Here is a 22,836-nt window from a genome sequence, read left to right as displayed (position 1 = left end):
AATCACTCCAATAAAAAGTGAATTTAGGAAAGAAGGAGTGGAGTGGGAGCAAACACAAAAGGTCTTTGGGGACCTTCAGATTTAAGAGAAAGATCAAATGAGAAAGAGTAGAGACAAGGGAGGATCATTTAAAATGCAGATTAAGCACGCCTGGCTGGCTCTGTCAGAGGAGAGTGACTCTTGATCTCGGGGCCTTGAGTTCAAGCCCCACATTGGGTGTAGAGATTACGTAAATAAATAAATAAACTTTTAAAAAAATTAAAAAATGAAAGCTGATTGGTCCTGGGCAGCCATCCCTCCTTAGGCCCAGTCACTTTTACCCCTGTCCATTGAGCAAAATCAGGAAGAAACAGTTGCTAAGCAAAGAAACGTAATTCGCCTTGCTCCTTCTAACTTAATTTTGCTACTGGCCGTTGCAAAAACTAACCCATCAAATTAGCCACTTGAATTGCCTTAAAATAAGAATAGCACGTTTTGTTTTTTTTTTAAGATTTTATGTATTTATTTGAGAGAGAGAGAGCACACACACCCGCACGCAGGGAGGCAGGGAGTAGGGGAAGGCAGAGAAGCAGACTCCCCGCTGAGCAGGGAGCCCGATGCGGGACTTGATCCCAGGACCCTGGGATCATGGCCTGAGGCCAAGGCTGACACTTAACCAACTGAGCTACCCAGGCGCCCCTGGGATAGCACAGATTAAATTCATTTTCTAGAGAGGAAAATGCATTTTTAGGAGCGGAGTAGGAGAGAAGGATCTGCTTTTTCCATGGTTGAAGACCTTTAGGTCCTTAAAATATGAAAATTGTGCCGACAGAAGAAAAAGTCTTTGCAAAAATTAATAAAATGTTCAATGTATTTGACAAAATTTCACTTCCAAGAAGCTCCCAATTTGCTCCTGCCCTTAAAAAAAAAAAAAAAAAAATCAAAAGAAATAAAATAGTTTAATTTTTGTAAGAAAAAGAAAGGGAATTTATTTGTGAATGGAGAAAATGCTGTGAGAGAAAATTGTCCCATTGTGGAAAATTTAACAAACATATTGAGGCCAACTTTGAGCCGGCTTCTGTAGTGAAATTTGATCGTGGCTTAATTTTTTTTTTTATTAATGTGAAAAATCAGTTATAGTCCTTAAACAAGCATCCATAACTCTCAGTAACAGAAAGTGCCTCACTTCCTGGTAATACTGGATATTTTACAGTGATTTCACAAATTTTCATTTTTTTTTGTTATTGAAAGCAAGTTTTCTAGACAGGCGATAATATTACTTTCCACCATTTTCCAGATTGAGAAGGATGTAAGGCAGTCCGTTTTTAGATGAATGTTATGCTGACATTATGCAAACCTTTTATCTTCACAGAGAGGCCAATGAGAGTTGAACCCTGAGTGTAATCTGTGCCAGGCTGGACTGATGTGCGCCCAGAAGGAATGAAGTATGGATGTGAAAGAACGTAGGCCTTACTGCTCGCTGACCAAGAGCAGACGAGAGAAAGAACGGCGGTATACAAATTCCTCAGCGGACAATGAGGAGTGTAGGGTACCTACACAGAAGTCTTACAGTTCCAGTGAAACCTTGAAAGCTTTTGATCATGATTCCTCACGGCTGCTTTACGGAAACAGAGTAAAGGATTTGGTTCACAGAGAGGCAGACGAATACACCAGACAAGGTAGGTCATGGTTCTCATAAAACATGGCGCGCTCAAATGGTGCCAACTTGTAGGTGTCACTTTTTCTCCCCACTCCAAGTCTGATGCCTATCACTCTGATTCAGATTTTTGAGATATGAGATGGTCACATCGTATTCCAGAGTAAAGGTAGAAAGCCACCTACAGGAACACTGACTCCAGATAAGGGGACCGACACATGTAGAATCACTGTACACAGTTTGTGTGTGAGCTTTGCGCTTCTGCACATGGCCACTGTGTGTGCATAAACCGGACACCCAGGTCTCTTGGGCTACCTCACTGTCTCATGAAGGTGCTCACAGGCATTGTTTCTACAGTTAGAACTGATGCGAGGGAAAAGGAACAGTGGTGAGAAAAGCCCTGTTACCCTCATTAGAAAGTAAGAATCCTTATTCTGAATAATCTCATGATCCATGCAACCTGTCTATAAAGACAAGAACCCGCTATGGGAGGGTTCAGTTTTCTCTCTGGCAGGCAATCTAGAACATTAAAGTTACACCTAAAACATCCTTGCTTCTCATAATATAATCCATGGTGGTTTTGTCATTCGCATGTATTTGTTGAACATTTTTATGCTGTTTGCTACCCTGCATATTCTACCCGCGGCATAATGACTTCTGTAACTACTTCACAATCTTAAACCTACCAATTTCCACGCTTTCAGACAATAGTTTATTTTAAACTTGGCATCTGTAGTCCTATTTTGTTTCTTCTAATACATTTTTGAAATGGGGGCAAGATTACTCCTAATAAAAATAAAATCCTCTTACATTTGTATTGCTTAGTCAATTTGCATAGAACTTAGCATCCCTTAGCTAATTTAATCAGGAGATGAGGAAAAACAAATTAAACTTCAAATGTAAAGAATATCTTCATTCTTTTCCAGTCACCTTACAAACAGTGTGACTAACAGTTTGATATTGAGCAGGAACAAATTTAAGAAAAAGTAATAAAGCAATAAATCATTCAAAAGTTTGGAAATTTTCCATGGTTCTTTTCTTCTCTACCTTGTGGAAAGAGCCATCCTAACTAGATTGAAACAGCGTTCACTCACCCAAACCAGTTTACCTCAAAGAAGACTCATCTGACTTGCTAAAGAGAGACTTTTTTTGTCCCTAAAGCATGTCTTACAAATATTACAAGTATCATAGTTTATGAAAGGGGACAAAGTAGCTTAACATTTTTTAATCCAGTTTTTAAGGGAAGATCTAAACCATATATTTGAGATATATTCTCTGGGTCAGTCAGGGGACTTTAAGTCATTGTACAATGTCTTATAATTCCCAACCCAATTGTTTTCTTTCGTATTGTCTACACAGCTGATATAGATTATCAGGGCACATTTTTTCACCAATTTAAAAAATCATAGGTACTGTGAAATGCATGCAATCTGAGCCCAGTGTGAAGCCTTGCTTTTTGTAACAAAAACAACTGCTTAGTGCCCTCTTGGAAAAAAAAAAAAAAAAAGACATTGTGGAATACCATTAAAGGAAAAAAAAAAAACCCCGCACATGTGGTGTGATGCGTGGAGGAGGCTCATCTCCACCCCAAGCAAGCATTTAGTTTTGGCAGCACAGAGGATGCTTAAACGGGTTAAAAATAGCGAGCTGAAATTTTCACCTCCTAGGCAGCGCTAATCCAGCGCAGACTGTTGGGGATGACATGGCAGTACCATCTGTGGGAACCCTGGAACCCAAGCTCTTAGGGGACCGAAGAGGACGATTACTCAGCTTCTCACCAGCCAAGGAGGGGAGAAAGAAAGGGGGCAGAGGAAAGGGAGAGTGAGCAAAGAGCAGAAGGAGGCCCCTTGTCAGGAGCCGCCGAATGGAGGAAGGAGAAGAGGTTTCAAGGCAGAAGAGAAAGGAAAAGCGAGAGTCTGACAGTGCTGCAGTCCACCTGACATGTCCATAAATCAGGTCATATTAAAAACATAAATGGAATGTATTGCTGTTTATAGCCAACATGCGCTGATTCCTTAGTAGGCTCCAGTCGGCGCTGATCAGGTTATGTGCACAATCAGCTAACCCTCCCCAGTCACGGGGTGTGTGTGTGGGCAGGGGACGGGGGGGGGGGGGTGGCCAGTAGCGCCCTTCTTTCCCAGATGGAGAGGTCTCACATCCCGCGGCCGGCCACAGCTGAGCTGGGACTCGAACCCGGGCCGGTCCACCCCTAGCGCTCGGCTTCCGACCTCTGGGCAGGGACCACAGCAGAAAACGGGCAATTCCATGTAAGAATCGCCCTTTGCTTGAGCGGTGTTAATTTTGGCCAGTTTGGCTGGTGTGGAGAGAGAGAAATGGGGAGACATCTTTAGGAAATAAAATTGATAGGATTCTTCGTGACCAGGTGGGGTGAGGATGAGGGAGAGGCTGATGCTGCGGATACTTTCTCTCTCGGGTGGATGGATACAGGGAACGTGCGTGGCCAGAGCAGTAAATGTAGCAGAGCAATGACTAAGGAGAGTCTGCGATCAGATTATGTGTTTCTCAAGCAAGCCTAATGCAAAATCCTCCCAGGCTTTCATTTTCTTTGAACCTGACAAATGTCAATTTTTCCTCACTGACTATTATGCTGTGGGATTAATTATTTAATTGACAAAATGTGCTTCCTGCCACAGCTCCTGACATCATGCACATAATAAAAATGAAAGATGAAAAAATATTACGAGTAGCCAGAGATATTTGAAACAATTCCAAAGGATCATGCTCATTTAGCTTGTCCGTGGAGTTTTAAAACAACTTGTCAATTCTCCATCCACTGATTCTTTGAATGACACGGGAAAAGCCGCTCCAGCCGGAGGAAGGGCTAAGTAGAGACCCCTGTTAATGCAATTACGTGGAGAATTCAAATCTAGAAACACAATGTTTTTATGTTTCTTGACCAATATTGTGGCCTGTCATCAAACTTGATTTTAATCATTTTTTTGTGGCTTTCCTGACTGGCAGGTGACTCTCGTTAATTACATGTTCTATTTAGATGCCATAAAGCTGGGGATGATTTCGTTTTCACAATGGTGTGTAATCTGACTGGATCTCACAAAGGTCTCTCTGTCTTTTCTTTTTTTCAGTCTCTTCATGTGGTTTATTAGGTGATGGAAATAGTTGTTCTTTTAGCAGCTGTGGAACTCTCTCTAGGTGTGATGGGGTTAGGGTAACAATGGCTTGTTTTGCATTCTTGGATACTATTTTCTTTGATTCATCTTTGAAGAGAATTTATCCTGTCAGGTCTGAGACACATTTCTCACAAAACAGCTGCAGAAGATCATCCCACAGTTTTAGAGAAATGATAAAATAAGAGATCTTTTTTTTTTCTCTGCACTATATACATTGTTTGTAGTGTCCTTAACCAAATGACAATGCTTATCAACTCCAACAAGGAATATTGGCCGTGAGGGTGACTTTTGAAACAAGGTGATGTCTGGAAATCAGAACGCTTTTGTTCCCCAGAACCATGAGCCTGAAAAGAACAACTCTGAGACAGTCTTCACCCAAAAACGTTTACCAGTCAGTCAGTCATTGGTGTTGGGTGGTGAATTGCAGAATTTTAAAATGAAAAGACCACCATTTACTCTTCACTTATAGAATGGCAATGGGGAGGAAGGTTATCCGTTTTTAAATTTGAACAACAGATAACATTATGTCTGTATTTATACATACCTGACATCAAAACAGAACATAAATTTGCAAAGTAGGAAAGGGAAGCAGGAGGGCAGGTTGACAAAGATAGGCACTCGTTGATGTCTCAGTGTGGCTCAGTGCAAGTCTTCCCTGACAGCTTGCTTCCGGCCCTAGAAACTCTCCTTTTTCCTTACCGCTGCTCTGGGATTTGCCTTCTCTCCCTGCTTCCCTTGTCAGTAGCACCCCCACCCCCGGCTCTCATAAACATGGCTTAGGCTTCTCCCCTCATCACATTGCTGGTCTAAGACCAGTTCAAGTGTAGTAGATCCCACAGACCCTGATTTTTCACCGCTGCACCTCCTTAATGGGCTGCATCCTGAGTCCATCTTTTCTACAAATATTCCTCCTTACCAAGGATAACCCCCTTTTGTGAAACAAAAGCACATTAGAGGAGGAGTCCAAGTTTTCTTGTAAATATGTGTCCAGGATTCCGGCCCAATGGGGGCTTGAATAATGCCTCATCTGCCCATCCCCTAGCCAACTCCTTACCTCCTCCGAGCCAAGCGGTGATCCAGGGTGCAAGGGAGATCTAGAATTCTACAGGGCCCTGAAGGACAAAGCTCATGCGGGCAGTTTTTCCCTTTGGGTCAGATGAGAGCTCAGAATGGGGGTGCAGCCCTGGGGTGAAGATCAGAAAGAAAGCTGTGACTTCGTGGCAGCAAAGAGGCTGACCTCCCTCTCCACGGTCCTTCCGGGAGTGAAGGTTGCCTTATGGGAGCAGCTGGTGTCCTTGGTCCCTCAGGAGCTGGGGAACCCAAGCAGATGCATTGTCTCCACTCTGATATTGTGAGAGTGCCAGGCAAGGAAACAGGGAGGAGAAAGATTTGTCTCTAGAGTCTAATAGGACTTACTGCTAAGGCACCCCAGGAAAGCCACAACGTGCTTAATGGCACCCAAAAGGCAGGAAGTGGGATAGGATGCAAGGCAAGACAAACAAATCAGGAAGCTGCTAATGAAAATGAGCAATGGAGATAGAAGAGGAGAACTTGAACCCAAACAAAAAAGTAGAAGAGCGCTTACAGAAATCTAAGTACAGAAAAAGGCAGCAACAACAAAACTGACAATAACCACCAAATGCTGGGGCGGGGGGAGGGCGGAAGCCATCATTTACAAACGAAAAAATGTAATAGATTCGTTGAAGAAGAGTATGTGCTCATCAATGAAATCCAAATTAATAGTTTTGAAGAACAAGTAGAAGAAACAACTCAAAACAAGAAACAAAGTTCCAGGTAAAATAAAAAAAAAAAAAAACACACACACACATGTACACATACACACACCCCTAAGCCCATCCTAGAGAAATTTTGTGACTTTTGAGAGAAACATATTTTATAAGATTCTATGGAGAAAAAACAAGTTACTTTTCTTGTTGCTTACAAAAGAAACAAAAAGATGGGGCGCCTGGGTGGCTCATTTGTTAAGCATCTGCCTTTGGCTCAGGTCATGATCTCAAGGTCCTGGGATCGAGCCCCACATCAGGCTCCCTACTAGGCGGGAAGCCTACTTCTCTGTCTCCCACTCCCCCTGCTTGTGTTCCCTCTCTCGCTATGTCTCTGTCAAATAAATAAATGAAAACCTTAAAAAAAAAAAAGAAACAAAAAGATTAATGAATTTCTCATCTACAACAATGAAAGTAGAAGACAATACAATACCATCTACGAAGAGAAAAGAACCACAGCCCAGGGATTCTCTATGCAGGGAAGACATCATTCATCTCTCAGAGAAAGTGCAAGATAGTTAGGGCCCTGCAAAGAGCGTATCAGCAATGTACACCATCGAAGGAAGTATTCAAGAAAGCAATACCGACTGAATCAGAATCACAGCCCATGAAGAGGAGAGGAAACAGTGATGAGCAGTCAACTTCGCAGTACATATGTGGATAATTCCCAAATGATGATGGCAGAGCAACTGGAAATGTATACGAAGCATTACAAGGGAGACCTTAAAAAAAGGCTCGAGCTAAAACTGATCACTTATCTCAGCAATATCCAGTAGCTGGAGGAAAGTAAACGTGTTCCAAAATCTCACCTAAAGAGGAAGAGGGGGAAACAGTCATGGAATAGAGTTTTAATGGAGGAAGATAATTGCTACCTTGCATTCATATAATAAGGAAAAACATGTATTTGAATATGAATGTCAGGAAAGGGAGGTAATCATTAGAGGAATGAGAAAAGCACAATAGACCTACCTAATTAGCAAGAGGGGGAAAGGAATGAATAGCAATCTGATCAGTTTAGCAGAAACCGCTCCAAGGAAAAAGAGAAAGCAAGTACAATCATGAATAACCATAAAACAAGATGAAAGAAGGCAAATCTACTATATTACATGTTACATGAAATGTAAATATGCTGAATTTTGACACAAACAGAACTATTCCGTTGGTTTATAAGTTATTGGCATTTATAATAAATGGACTTAAAATGGTAAAAGAATGGTTGAGAATAAAGAGATGGATAAAGAAGTATCAGGTAAATACCAACAAAAACAAAAGGAAAGCAAGAATGGCAGTAATAATATTAGGAACAGCAGAATTTACTATTAGAAACACTAAACAAGATAACAGAGGACCATAAATCAAATGATAAAAGACAGAAGGATGAATACTCTTCAACTGCACACATTAAACAATGTAGTAGCTAAGTTTATAAAGCAAGAAGTATTAAAAAAAATGGTTGTTAAAATACATTTATTGAGGGATATTTTGGTTCACCTCCTTCAGCATTTTGTCAAAAGACAAAAATAAGGGAGGAATTATATAATATTAATAAAAATTTTCAGCTGAGATATATGTACAGACATTTATAACCAGGAGATGGAAGGGATATGAATTTTCATAATTCCGTAGAATGCAGAAACCGATTGTGCATTTAGCCACAAAAAGAAACATTTAAAAACATCAGAAAAGTAGAGACTTTATAAGTCAAAACGTTTGATCATATAATTCAGTAAAATTTGAAATAAATAACCAAAAGATAAACAAAAACTCTTTCCTTCCATGCATTATGGCAACCCTAGATTTTGATAAGAAGCAATGGAAAGCAAGGAAAAGAAAGCTCTGCTTTTTTATAGGAGACAGAGAAAGCCATAATCATAGGAAAAATATGTTGTGAAGGAATATATTTAAAGAATAAAGACCAACAAACAGGAATTTGCTATACATCCTAAGAAAGGAATAAAATATCAGAAAAATAAACCAAAGGAAATGGAGGTGGGAGATAACCAAGACAAAACTGAAATTAAAAACAAACAAAAAAGCTGATTCTTTAAAAAGACCAAGGAAATAGAAAGCCCTGGATGATCCCAATTAAAAAATAATGAGAACAAAAATAGAGATACTGAAGACTGCGTAACAACTAAAAGGGACTGCTCCACACAACAGTTTAAATCTAGAGGAATTTATTTTTTCTTAGCAAAATATGATTGACCCCAAATTATTTCAAAACAATGGAGAGAACTCATCAAGACCAATTACCTCAGAAGAGATTAAAAAAGTTGCTGAAAGGGCACCATTACCCAGGAAAGAGTTCCTTCTGGTGAAATTTCTGTTCTAGGTGAATTTTACAAAACCTTTAAAGTGTAGCTCAATCCAAGGTTCAAAAAGCTATTTAACACCAAACATAAACACCCAAAAGATTGAAAGTACTGAAATTCACATTATGAAGCTGGTATAACCTTAATAACCTTAATACTAACTTGATTGAAATAGTACATAAGAGAGTCTATCTAGAACAAAATTACTTCTCAGTATATGTGTAAAAATTAGTCTATATAACTATTCGCATGTAAGAATCTAGCAAAGTATGAAAAGGGTAATAGTCTAGGCCAAATTAATAACCGAGTAGTTACTAATCCTTGGTATAATGTGAGGATTTTTCAATGTTAGGAAGTCTATTAAAATAATTAGATTAATAAACCAAAGTAGAAAAACATTATCTTATCAATAAATGATGAAAAGGTTTGGAATAAAATTTAGAAACCATTCCTTATTAAAATAAAACTAAGGAAAACAAGAATAAAAACATTTAAATATCTTAGTCATAAATAAGATGATCAGATCATCAAAAAAAAAATAAAACAGTATTCTAATTGGTGAGATCCTAGGACCATTTGAACTAAAATCAGGAACATGAGAAAGGCTCACCTACTCTCCCACAATCAAAATTCAAAATTGTTTTAGATGTTTTAGCAATTGCAGTAAGAGAAGAAAAATAATTGATTTATATTTTGGAAAAAGTTAAAATCAGCACTTCTATTAATTATATATCAATTGTATACATACAAAAACTATGTGTCTCTAGAAGTTAAAAAAAATATAGTTTGAAGCAAGGTACCTGGAGGAGTACAGGATAAATATATAGACATCATAGGTAATGTAGCAAAGTAGTTAAGAGTATAGATTCTGATCTAGGTGATCTGTGTTTGAGCCCCAGATCTGCCATTCATTAGCCAAGTGGCAAGTGACCTGATCTTGGCCAAGTGACCTAATCTTGGCCAAGCAACTGGCTTGGGCTAATTACTTAATTTCTCTGTTCAATCTATAGTTTGTTGAGAATGAAATGAGTTAATATATGTAAACTGCTTAGAATAATGTCTGGTGCATGTTAAATACTATTTTTAAGTAATTATTAAGTAACAATTGGCTAGATTTGGAAGTCAGAAAAAAACTTCCTATCCCAATAGCAACAAACACTATAAAACTCTTTGGAATAAATTTTATAAGAGTGGTATGGGACCTAATATGAAGGAATCTATAAAATGTTATTGGAAGACATAAAACAAGATCCGAATAAATGGGAAGACAGTCAATGTTTTTAGATGGGAAGATTGATATCATAAGACTCTCACTTCTCCCAAAATAAATGTGTGGAGGTCAAGGTTTGTTTTTATTTGGAGAATGGAGTCTTAAAGTTCACATGGAGGAATAAATCTGGAAATAGCCAAAAATATATTTAAAAGGCAAATAATGAGGATAAAGTGGCCTTAACATATATCTTTTTTTTAAATGCTATGAAGCGGGCACCTGGGTGGCTCAGTTGGTTAAGCGACTGCCTTCGGCTCAGGTCATGATCCTGGAGTCCCGGGATTGAGTCCCGCATCGGTCTCCCTGGTCAGCGGGGAGTCTGCTTCTCCCTCTGACCCTCCCCCCTCTCATGTGCTCTCTCTCATTCTCTCTCTTTCAAATAAATAAATAAAAAATCTTAAAAAAATAAAAATAAAATGCTCTGAAGCCACTGTAATCACATCTATATGATATTGGCATAAATAAAGACAAGTCAGTCAGTGCAAAAGACTAAAATTTCAGAAATAGATCCTAGTATATAGGGAAATTTAGCATAAAACAGAAAATGTTTTTTCTATTCAGTGGGATTTGATAAATGGTGCTGGCACAACTGGTTATCCATCTGGAAGGATATAAAATTGGACCCATATCTCTCAGCATATTCAAAAATAAGTTAAGATGGATTAAAGACAAATGTAAAAAGAAAAGCAAAAAAAAAAAAAATTCTAGAAGTTAATTTGAAAGATAGAATAAAGGAGGAATGACTTGATCTGAGAGAGGCAGGAAGCTCCCAAAACAATGGCTTAAACATCTAACAATTAATTATTTCCTGACAAAACAAGAAGTCCAGAGGTAGACTCTTCAGGGTCCGAAGATGTAATCAAGGACCCAGGTTCCTTCTGTCTTTGTTTGCTCTGCCATCCTTAGCGTGTGGCCTTTGTTCTGTGGAGCCCCAGATGTTTGCTGCATTTTCATATTCCTGGCTGAAACAGGATAAAAGCAAAGGGGAGAAGGCCTTCCCTACTCTGGACTGTTTCTTTTTATTCCCCAGAGACGTCTTCCTACATCTCTTTTTTCAGAACTGTTATACTTGGCTACGCTTAGCTGTGTGAGAAGAGGGAACATTTACTATTTTTGCTTTCCAGCTTTTATAACAGAGGAAGGCAAGGAAAAAGTGGTTGTGAATCCACACGGCCTGCCCTAGAGACCACACGTACACCTCGAAAATAGGGGAGACCATTCTAATAGAAACAGAAAACCCAGGAAGAAAAGCTTAAATGATTAATTTTTTTTTATTTAAAACCTTCTGTATGTAAATGAAAATACCATAAACAAAATTATTATTGGGACGTGTGTTTACAATTCCTGTGACAGATGTAAGATCTATATACATAATATACTAAGAGTAACTTTTACAAATTGGAAACAGAAAGACAAACGATCCAATGGGAAAATGGCATGAATAAACGGCTCGCTGAAGAACAAATTCAAATGGTCAGTAAACACATGGAAAGGTGATCTGTTTTCCTGTTGGTCTGAGAAAGGCGGGAGTTGATCCCAGCTCCTGCCCCCCCACCATACAGCTCGTATCCTGGCTTCCGGCGCTGAGCATTTGTGTACCTCGTGACTACCAGCAGTGTGCCTGGGGAGTTCCTCCCACCTTGGAAAGCAGAAAATTAATGGAAGAGGCTATGGTGATGAGAGGTTTTCCCTGTTGGAATTCTGAACACATTTTTTCAAGGAGACAGCCTCCTTAGCTGGATGTCATGCTCTACTGTGCTGTTAATCCAGTTCCTCGGATACAGCTAACTTAATAGACTTACACGTTCCATCATGGCTTATTTTCATGGGAAAATATACCCAGGTGACCCTTGAACAACATGGGTATTGGGGACCCTGACACCCCACACAGTTGAGAATCCATGTCTAACTTTTGACTCCTCCAAAACTTAACTACCAATAGACTACTATTGACCGGAAGCCTTACCGATAACATAGTCAATTAACATATACTTGTATGCCTGTATGTTACATGTATTATATTCCCTATTCTTACAATAAAGTAAACTAGAGCAAAGAAAATGCTATTAAGAAAATCATAAAGAAGAGAAAATACATTTATAGCACTGTACCATATAAAAAAAAAATCCACATATAAGTGGACCCAAGCAGTACAAACCTGTGTTATTCAGGGGTCAACTGTACTGATCCCTATCAACTTCTGAACACAATGCATTCCTAAAGTGAGGACTTTCTAGACAATTGTGAAGTTTGGGCTTAGGAAGAAGCCCCCAGAAAAGAGCAATTTATGAATTGCTTTACTCAAAATTTTACTCAAAAATATTTATAAAGGTATATGTAGTAAACACAACAAAAACCCATTCATAGAATTGGTGAGAGAGAGAGTGAGAAAGAGAAAGAAAGAAAGAAGAAAGAAAGAAAGAAAGAAAGAAAGAAAGAAAGAAAGAAAGAAAGAAAGAAAGAAGAAAGAAAGAAAGAAAGAAAGAAAAAGAAAGAAAGAAAAAGAAAGAAAGGAAGAAAGGAAAGAAAGAAAGAAAGCTGCATGTGTAACTGAATATGGAAAGTTTGGGGTTTATATTCCTCCTTTCATCAGCTTCAGCCAGGGTGAGATTTCATTTGGTGCTGGGCAGAGGCACATTGTCTCAACTGAACCATAACCACAGTCCTCTTAAAAACAACTTTTGCTGGCATTGCATTATAATGTTTTGCTGGATAAAGACATTTTGCCCATTAGGATAATAGCATCCACAACATATCCAGGATTGTGCTGAGGGAGAGAATGAAGAGTTGGTGGCAAAGGGGTGGGACCGTGCCTTTAAAATATTTTCATCAATTTCCAAATAGGAAAAGGCCCATTTTTAGCTCTTAGATATAGATCACTTCGGGGGAGGGGAGCAGTTTTATTGCTAGAATATTACTAAAATGATAAATAATTTCAAAATCTTTTTGTATGCTGTATGTTCCAGAGAGGTCAAAAGAATTAGATTCGTATTTCTTCGATGTAGAACATGAAGGTTGTACATATCACTTTAGAATGTCACCAATAGCATTGGGCAGATATAAAAATAGTATTGACAGTGTCTTCAAGATACCAATTAATGTGTCTTTCTATACCATTTTATCCTGCTTCAGAAGGGAAATGGAATGCATTCATTTTTTTTCTTACTCCTCTTATTTTTATTTTATTTATTTGTGTTTTTTGCATTATGAAAATATATTAAACATCCCAGCATGTTGGAAATTGTGAAAGAGGAAGATTTGAGAGCCAAGAGCAAAATGCTTTTAATTTTGAAGACTGAGATTTAGTTTAGTCTTGGATGCCATTATAGTGAATAATGGGAACTGATCCTAGACTTCAAAAGAAATATGACCATATGGTCTTACCATTCAGCACTTAATGCTGCTATGAATTTCCAGTTATACCCCAAACTTTTCATTTCTCCAGTGTTCCCCCTCACCTCTGTCATCATACAAAAATGAAAGGAATCTGAAACCCTTTTTCTGAAATACTTCTGAAAATACTTACTGGTGCCGAGAAAACTTTTTCTTTGTGAGAGCAGGGTTTTATGAAGAAAGACAAAAATCCGAAGCATTAATCAGATCCACCAGGCTCATTACCGCAACTCCAAAGTTTATTACTTTTAAATATTAACTACTTAAAATGATTCATTTAGAGATCACAATGATTAATCCTTCTCAGTCACTATAAATGTCAGCGGCGGGATTAAAGGATTTAGATGGTCATGTTTACTCAACCTTCCATTTCTGTACTTAAAGACACAAGTTAAATAGCTTCAGTTTATCATCACCTCACGTCCATGTTTTCCTCTGAGCTCCCTCTTTTAGCTCCCCTGCCTGAGTGTTAACTAATTTGGGCTGTTAAGGAGGGAAGGGCTTCGTTCAGACTTGGCCAACCTGCTTTGTGGATTACCTACCAGAAGGTGTGAGTAGATAGATGTAGCTTATAGCCCTCCTCCGGCCACAGTGGGGGTAATCCTTTCTTCCTGCCTCAGCCTTTATTGGTCTGATGTCTTGAGCCCCCGGCTTCCTGCTAAGTTTGCATCCGGTCCTCACCACGTGGCCAGTTTTGGATCCACGTTGTGAATCACCGCGGTGCCTTCAGTACCAATTATTAAGCACCTGCTGCTTCATGCCTGCCATACGCCCATTGATACCAATACCTACCGTGGAGAGACTCAGACCTATCAGCAGATAGGCGGGAGCCAGTTATCATCCGTGGGTCTTGGATTGTTCCCAAGAAATAATTACTACGTGAAAATAAGAAGCAAATTCATTTCAGAATGCTTCTGATAAAAACCAGTTGTTAAAGTTATTTCTCTAATTACAAATGGCCGCCATTATCAAAGTGGCACTATTTCGTGGTTGGGTATGTAAATCCTTCGTGATTCATGCTCACGAAGATGCTCTTTCCTTCGAAGTCAGCAGACTCGCAACCCAACGTTTCGGAGATTTGAGCCACCAAGCCTTCTCTTCGGTTTCTGGGTTTGCCCTCCCCTGGAGCTTCACAAATCTTCTCTTGAAGAAAATGTGGATTCTCTGGGCCATTCGTTCTAACCCTGCTTTCTCTGCCTGTTCCCTTCCCACTCTCCTCACCAAGTTCACCGTGGCACCTCCGCCTCCTGTCCTCCGTGGCACACAGGTGCCCTTCCCAGCTGAGTTCAGGATGAATGCCATCGGGGCACCCTGCAGTGGCTTCCATTAGATTCGTGTTTTGAATAATAAACCGGATTACAATTATGACATACAGTGGTCATGTTCTCTGTCTTCTAAGAATTTGAGATTATCAGTCTGTGGTGATGGATGTTAATATCACATTAACAGATAAAGGGAGCAAGCTGTTAAAGGTATTTGCGTTTTACATACAGCGTAACATGGGGTGGAGCGGTTAAGGTATTTAGTGGGATTTAAAGTTAATTCTTAAAATGTAGTTTTGTGTAGTGCCTTTTAAGTAGAGATGGCTACCATCACTGAAATTTCTATTGCATGTTCAAGGATGGGTATTCTATTCAAATAGTGACAAATTTAGCATAAGAGGGTGAAAACGTTTGGATTGTCCCATAAAATATGCATTAGGTCTCCAAAGGGGAAAGAGTTACATGCATTTCTACTGTTGTGTGATCTTATCATTTTGCAAACACAGCAAAAAAGGGAACGCCAGATAAGATGGTGGGGACATTAATTCCGCAAGCACCAAGTAAGAAATATTTGCCCAACTTGTCGTTTCGTGTTCTGCTCCGCCTTTGGAAGAACATCACTCAGTGCCTGAGAATGGATAATCCATCCAAACTCACAGCAACCAAGGAAAACATTTAAAGAGAGTTGTAGGTTATTTTATTTCAGTCTACTGAGTGTATATTGATTCTTCTATCCATTTCCCAAACTCAGTTTGGGGCGTTGTTATTATAGAAGAAATGGATGGGTATTCTTTTTGGAAAGCCTTATATGTTGAAAGAAAGGGCAGAAAGGAAGTGAGAGACAAATATTGCTCCAACCTTTCTTACATAATTTCACTTCTTTACGATTAACGAGGAAGGATTTTTAAAACCCAGCTTTTCCAACAGGAGCTAGTAAGTTAAAATTCTAATTATTGAATAGGAGCTATTAAAGAGCAAATCAAAAAACTATATATTTGTTTTTTTAAAAGGAGATAGGCTTTAATTCTCCTTTATTATGTTTTTTAAATTAAGGAAATTATCATGCAAAGTAAAAATTCAAAACTATAAAATAGAATATCACTAATTTCCTTCACTTGCAGTCCCTTCTAAATGATCATCACAACAGTTTTCTTGCCTTCCTCACCTTCATTCACACTCAAAACCATAAGCACTCACATAATCTGTTGGTTCTCTCTCTTAGTTTCCAAAAATGGAATCAGACTGTACACACTATTCTGCAACTTGTGTGTTTTTGCTTAAAATATGTATAATGGGCCTCCCTCCAGATCCAAAGAGATAGGTCCAAACTCACTGTTTATGCTAGCCACATAATGTTCCATCGAATGGGCTATATATAATGTATTCAGCCATTCCCTTTCTGGTAAGCATTCCAGTTATTTTAATTCATTCAACAGTGCCATAGGAATCATTATTTGTACATGTATGTTTAAGATCAGGTGATTTTAGTCTCAAAGGTAGACTTTCTGAGCGAAAGAGCAGTTTTCATTTTAATAGAAAATCATTTTCAAAGAATAAATCAGCATAATAGAAAGCAAAGAAAAATAATAGCATAAAATTATAATGAATTCACATAGCAGGCCCACAGAATCAACTACTGTTTAAAGGAACAACAATTCTCAGTTAGTCTCCCAAATTTCAGTGCCACTGACCTACATCTCAGTTCCCCACTGCAAACCTGCTGTGTGATATACTCGCTCGCAGTGTGTATAAGAATCTACCGATAATAGCAGGTCCTGGGGAGGAAGGATATGCAGAAATGGGACCCCTCATACACTGCTGGAGGCAATGTAAAATGTGCAGCCATTGTGGAAAACAGCCTGGCGGGGCTTCAAAAGGTGACACATAGAGCTACCATATGACTCAGCAGTGCCTCTCATGAAGACATATTGACAAAAACTTGTACACGGATATTCACAACAGCACTTCATAATAACCAAAAAGTAGAAACAACTCAAATGTCCATTAACTGATGAATGGATAGGTAACTGAACCCAAGTCCACCTGCCTGATGTGCAGCAAAGCCAATCATGGAGACATCGGGTGTGTAGCAAGGGGACAGTCTATTCAGGAGGCAGCCGGAGGAGGAGATGGAAAGGTGAGCTCAAATCCGCTTCCCCAAAGGGGGACAGAATAGGTTTTTTATAATCATAGGGGGTGAGATTCCATACATATTGATGAAAAAGGGCCGCGGGGAAACTTAAGGTTATCCATGAAGAAAGATGGAGCATGCGCATTGAGCAAACATAGATGTAACATACAACCCGTGTTCACTTTGGGATGGAGACTTAACATCAGAATGAGGCAGAATTCAGCCCCTGACGTCCGGAGGTTATCTTGGGACAAGGAGAAGGGGCTGTGGGCATGCTCTGAGAGCTGGTGTAAGCTGGATGGGGTCTTGGGCTAGTTACCCCTGGGTAAGGAACGCGGGGCCTTGCTTCTTCCTAGGCTGGAACCATAACAGTTGACTTTGAGTCCAGGCTTCTGCAGAGAACGCCAGTGAGTTTGTTAGTGGGGTCTGAATGACACAATAACTGATTAAGGGAAACAGTCTCTGGAAAACAAGTTTAAAACTCTCTGCTCATTTTAACCTCGTTAACCCTATGGGGCACATATTCAATTCCCCCCTGCATTATGGTCACTTCTCAATCTTGAGGACTTGGGACGATGACCACTCTGGCACTTCTTGATCTCTTCAGGGGTAGGTGTTGGGTGAAGAGCACTGTTTGTAAATCTTGGTTGTGACATGCCCACGGGCCAGGCTAAACAGAATAGAAGCCAGGTGGGGTCAGACATGCTGAGTTTTTCCCTGTTAGAGATATTCCATCCGTTGGAATACTATTTGACCATAAAAATGAAATACTGATATATACTCCAGTATGAATGAACCTTGAAAGCATTATGCTAAGTGAAAGAAGCCAGTCACAAAAGTCCACATATTGTAGGGTCTCTTTTATTTGAAATGTTCAGAATAGACAAATCTATAGTGACAGAGAGTGGATCGGTGGTTGCCTAGGACTAGGGTGAGGACGGGTGGGTAAGGGGGACAATGGGAGGTGACTGATCACGGGTACAAGGTTTCTTTGGGGGTGATAAACGTGGTCTAAAACTGTGGTGATAGTTACACACCACAAGGCATATACTAAAAACCATTGAATTGCACATTTTAAACGGATGCAATGTATGGTTTATGAGTTATGTCTGAATAAAGCTGTTTTTTGTTTTTTGTTTTTTTTTAAAGAACAAACAAGGGAGAGAGAAAGCAAAATCTTGGCATTAGAGAAATCTAGACTCTGGAGGGGAAGAAAATACCATGAGTTCGGAACTGGACCACCCAGTAGTGCAGCCTGTTACTTTTCAACTCACACAGAGATAGTAGATGTCTTGCTTACTGGTGAACATCACTTGGCGTTGCAGTTTTGAAAAATCCTTCCCTGCTCTGACTGGGTTATAGATGCGGTGTGAGGAAAAGGCCAAGTAGCTAAGCCGTTTTTTTCAATCCCTTTCTTTTACTGCTTTGTTGCTATGTGCTGACCTTACCTGAAACATTTGTTCTTATCTGGTCCTGCCCACTTTGTCACAGACCTTCCCTCCCTTTTTCAAAATGTGAACTTTTTTTTTTTCTAATGATACACCCTGCCTACATTGTGTTTATTCAGTTTTTAAAATAGATTTTCAAATTTATGAATGTTGTAAAACACAAATGCCTAATCCAATCCAAGCTAACCTTGCCTTTTAATCACAATGACGCTCATGCTCAGGTATACTTTATTCTTGCTGCAATTTATTGTTTGGGTACTCCTTCAAATTGTAATGGGAAATTCTGTGCTGGCCCTGCTGATCAAGGTTACCAAAATTTAATGTGCAGGAGATAAATACTTATTTCACCAGTTTCAGCCAAGTAGAATTAATGTAAAGACTCTAAAAGGCAGAGAAGGAAATTAAGGACATGTTGTTAGAACCAGAGCAAAGAACACAATCTGAAGAAACCCTGGAAAATAAGGATAAATGTTTCATTATCTCTTTTGTGTTTCTTGAAACCAAAGCAAGATGGTCAAGTTTTTAGCTGGTTCCAGAAGCATCTTTTCTGCCTTTCTCTTTGCACTTTCCTACATTGCCTTAAAGCCCTCCGGAACAACCTCACCCAGCCCAGCCCTCCCACCTCCGTGATACTTCTGCCAACTGTCTCTCTTCCCCGAGTCAGAAACCTTTCTTCTCTCCATCTTCCCCCCGTTTGTCGAAACTGCATATGTTTTCCATAAGTATGGCCCATCTTGCTAACACTGCTAGATTGTGGGAAATAACCCGCTAGAACTAATTTATTCTCGTTTGATTGCTAGATCTCCCCAGTGGTGTTTGCATTAAAACAAGGGATCCCACGAGCGAGCAAGAATCCTTAAAACCAAAGAGGGGAATTGACAACAATAGAGCCTGAAGCTCTGAGGCAGGTCTGGGCTAGAGGTATTTTTGAATAAAGGAAAAGGAAAAGTCAACATTGGTGGTGGAGTGCCTATTCTAAAATTATTTGGAAATGATCCTCTCCTCGTCGTCAAAGTATACGCTTCTCTATGATTGTTAATTACATTTGTCCAGGTGTTTATTTTTTAAACTGTTCTCATTAGCCTTGCTTTATGGTAGTCACATTTACAGAAAGCATCTCTTAAACCAAGTCACCAGAGCCCTGAAAGACAAAAAAAATAGAAGAGTGAAGTGACTTGACCAGAGGAATGAGTGGCTTAACCGTAGATCTGCCGGAGGTCAGGTTTAATGTTCTTTCCTAGAGGAAACGAAAGCAAATTTTTTAATTCAGGAAGGCAGTCTAACAGGGACTCCTCTGCTTGCGCTTGCTTTCCAGCTTGCATTTCAGAAAGAGCCTGCAAGAGTTTTGAATTATTGGGAGACACTGATTTCAGAGGGTCAGATGTTGAAGGAGTTCGGAATACACATATCAGTTCACAGAGATGGTGCCTTGGATATTTATTTGCAAACTGAACTGTGTTTACATACCTGGATAACAAACACTAAAGATAGCTTTCTGCTTTCCTTCACCTCATAGATTTTTGCATCAAGATGTTAACAGTGTGAAAAGTCAATAATGTGGAAAATGTTTTCAGTTGCATTTCAGAGATTAGAAAGGAGTTTTTAACTGCTTTTAACCTCCCTCTTATTTTTATTCTCCAGTGGGCACCTCCCAAAGTAGAGGAGAGATGCAGAGGGTCTTATCATCCGTTTTTGCCCCTTAAAAATTATTTAGTATTCTTATTTTGAAAAATCAACATGTTTAATGGTACTACGTAACTTGTTTTAGACCCCTCTCCTCCCTCGCCCCATTTAAAATGTGATGTATAAGTAACAGTGGGTAAGTTCTTCTACCTCTGTTCCATTAACTGTCCATGACATTGACCTTTTTGGGATTTACTTTCGTTAAGTACAAGCTACACTAATTATTTAAAAACTACTGATGGTGCTATGCCTTAATTCATTAAACTTGCCCACTTTTTCACTGTTCCATGGGCTCTTTTTTCCTTTTCTTCTTTTTTTTTTCTGACATATTTTTTGGTTCAGATATTTATTCAAATCTCTCTGATAAGCAGTTTGATTTGTAGCTAATTGTAGCAGCCGATTTTCATTATTTATGAGTGTCATTGTCAGAACCCATTTGGAAGTCTGACCAAGATAAAGCTGATTCCAACTTCTGATATGACCATAGCAATAAAACAATTAACCACACTAGTTAAAATGTGCTGAGGCCTGGAGGCTACTGATATCTTTACAACCAAATATATACTATATCGGGCATTATGTTTGACTCACTTTCTAGAAGATTCCACATGTTATTATTTTATCACAAATAATTTATGACACCCTCTTTTTAAAAAATATAATGTATATTACTTCTCACACCAGCCAATTAACTTTAAAGTGTTCGTAGATTGAAGAGATAGAAGTAGGCAAATGAAAACTGTGAGTGATATAAATGCTTCATATTCTTAAAAGGTTGGTATGATATGGCAGCATCTAAATCAGTCTTTGTGTACTGTTATTCTTTATATGTATTTTGATTCTGGTCGGTGCCTAAATCTCAGACTCCATCATGCCAAAAAGAGACAAGAAATGGAAGAGCCATATATCTGCATCGTACAAGCAGACATATTTCTCTCTCTTCTCATCCGTACTATCATAAAACATATGTGAAATTTCAAGAATAAACACATGATTGGCAAAGTCATTAATAAGAGGGGTCATTTTCAAGTGTCACCTAATTTAAATACTTTTGCTTGAAGTTATGGCCTTGCCGTGAGTTTTATTATGCTCCACTTTATTAGTAAAGCCCTGTAGGGTTCACAGGAAACTTGATTTTACCATTAATTTTTAAATACATATTACTCCCGCTTTATTTTTGGAGTGCATCTTATTTGCAAAAATTGGTTTCCTCTGATCCATACAGATGTTTCCCAGTGTTATTAAAGCAGAGTGTCTAGAAAGTCAGATGTCTGCAAATTTTCGAGATGTTACACTCCAAAGCATAGTGAATGTAGGCACACACAAGTGATACATGTTTATGCTAGTAGTTAACTTAAGGAGGGAAAATGTAATAAAGACTAACCAAACCCCTGCTTCTATTTACCAAGTAATTTGCTCTCTTTTCTCCACCAAGGGAGTGACATCTGGGTGGGAAAAATCCCATCGTTTAGGACTAGAGCCAAGACCCAGGAAATAACTGACAATTTCCGTTGCTTCACATGTGGCTAAAAAAACCTCTATCATTGGTAACTAGTCCTTTCTCTGGGTTGAGTTGTCATGGTCTGCGCTCCTTGGCTTGCCCCTCTCTCTCTCTCGAGGTGCTTATGGGCGTAAGTGGTTGACAGAGGAGCTCTAAGTGGGGGTGTGTGGGAAGTCAGCGGAGGAGCTCCACCCAGCCTCCCCTAATTGCACCCACTTGACCATCTGCCACGCGATGCTAGTGTAAACACCTGGTGCCGATAACTGAAAAACCAAAATGCTTGAGTGTTTATTTTAGGGAGATTTCGTTAAAAAAAAAAAATGATACATATACTCACTAGTTGTTATCTTTTTTTCCCCCTAATTAGGACAGAATTTTACCCTAAGGCAGTTAGGAGTTTGTGAACCAGCAACTCGAAGAGGACTGACATTTTGTGCGGAAATGGGGCTCCCCCACAGAGGTTACTCTGTCAGTGCAGGGTCAGATGCTGATACTGAAAATGAAGCAGTGATGTCCCCAGAGCATGCCATGAGACTTTGGGGCAGGGGGGTCAAATCAGGCCGCAGCTCCTGCCTGTCAAGTCGGTCCAACTCAGCCCTCACCCTGACAGATACGGAGCACGACAACAAGTCCGACAGTGAGAATGGTAAGTGCCGTTTCTTTTGCTCTATCATGTTGGCCTTCAGTGCTTCTGTCTGTTCTAGTTGACTGTGGGGGGCATGCTTCTCTTCCTTTCTTCTCTCCTTCCCTCTCTTTCTTTCTTTCTTCTTCCTCTCTTTTCGTTTTAATGCACTAGAACTCAAGAAATGTCCTTGAATCATGCCTTTATTTTTTCCTGGAGAAAATCAATAGTCGACATCAGATTGTTAAATTATGCAAGCGGTCTATCATGTGTTAGCTATAGTTTTGAAAAACAGTTTAATGATGTACAGAAGAAAAAAAAAAAAAAAGATTAGCTTTGACTTATCTGGGACCATGTCACCTGGTATCCTCCGGGGAGTAGCAAAACCAGTGGTGGTAAAGTTTACCCCAGAGCCAGCTTGTAATCAAACATGTCTTTGTAGATTCCTCTTGAAGATATCTCAAAGAAGTTGCAGAATCTTAGAATGGATGAGTGAGCACACAGAATAGTTTATTAACAGGGCTCAAGTGATTGAAGAACAAATTTGATCATGCTTTAAACTTACTAGTTGATGAGAGACAAAGTTTGGTAAGGAGGGAGAGTATGGTTTTCGATGTGCTTTGGGGACCACAATCAAGTCTACAC

General features: G+C 39.3%; 1 protein-coding gene across 16 annotated transcripts in view; it reads left to right on the top strand.

The window, feature by feature from the left end:
- Window positions 1–22,836, top strand: part of TENM3 (teneurin transmembrane protein 3) — a 602,365-nt gene that overhangs the window by 156,624 nt on the left and 422,905 nt on the right. For 12 of the 16 annotated variants that reach the window (XM_078069861.1, XM_078069860.1, XM_078069859.1 and 9 more), the window contains exons 2-3: window positions 1,352–1,658; window positions 21,937–22,215. In XM_078069861.1, the coding sequence (XP_077925987.1) occupies window positions 1,427–1,658; window positions 21,937–22,215 (511 nt within the window). In that variant the 5' untranslated portion in view covers window positions 1,352–1,426. The remainder of the gene's footprint in view (window positions 1–1,351; window positions 1,659–21,936; window positions 22,216–22,836) is intronic. The other 4 variants (XM_078069865.1, XM_078069864.1, XM_078069863.1 and 1 more) reach the window with 1 other exon arrangement.

The sequence above is a fragment of the Halichoerus grypus genome, chromosome 3 (genome assembly GCF_964656455.1).
Source record: "Halichoerus grypus chromosome 3, mHalGry1.hap1.1, whole genome shotgun sequence".
NCBI lineage: Eukaryota > Metazoa > Chordata > Mammalia > Carnivora > Phocidae > Halichoerus > Halichoerus grypus.
This window is presented reverse-complemented; position numbering and strand designations above follow the sequence as displayed.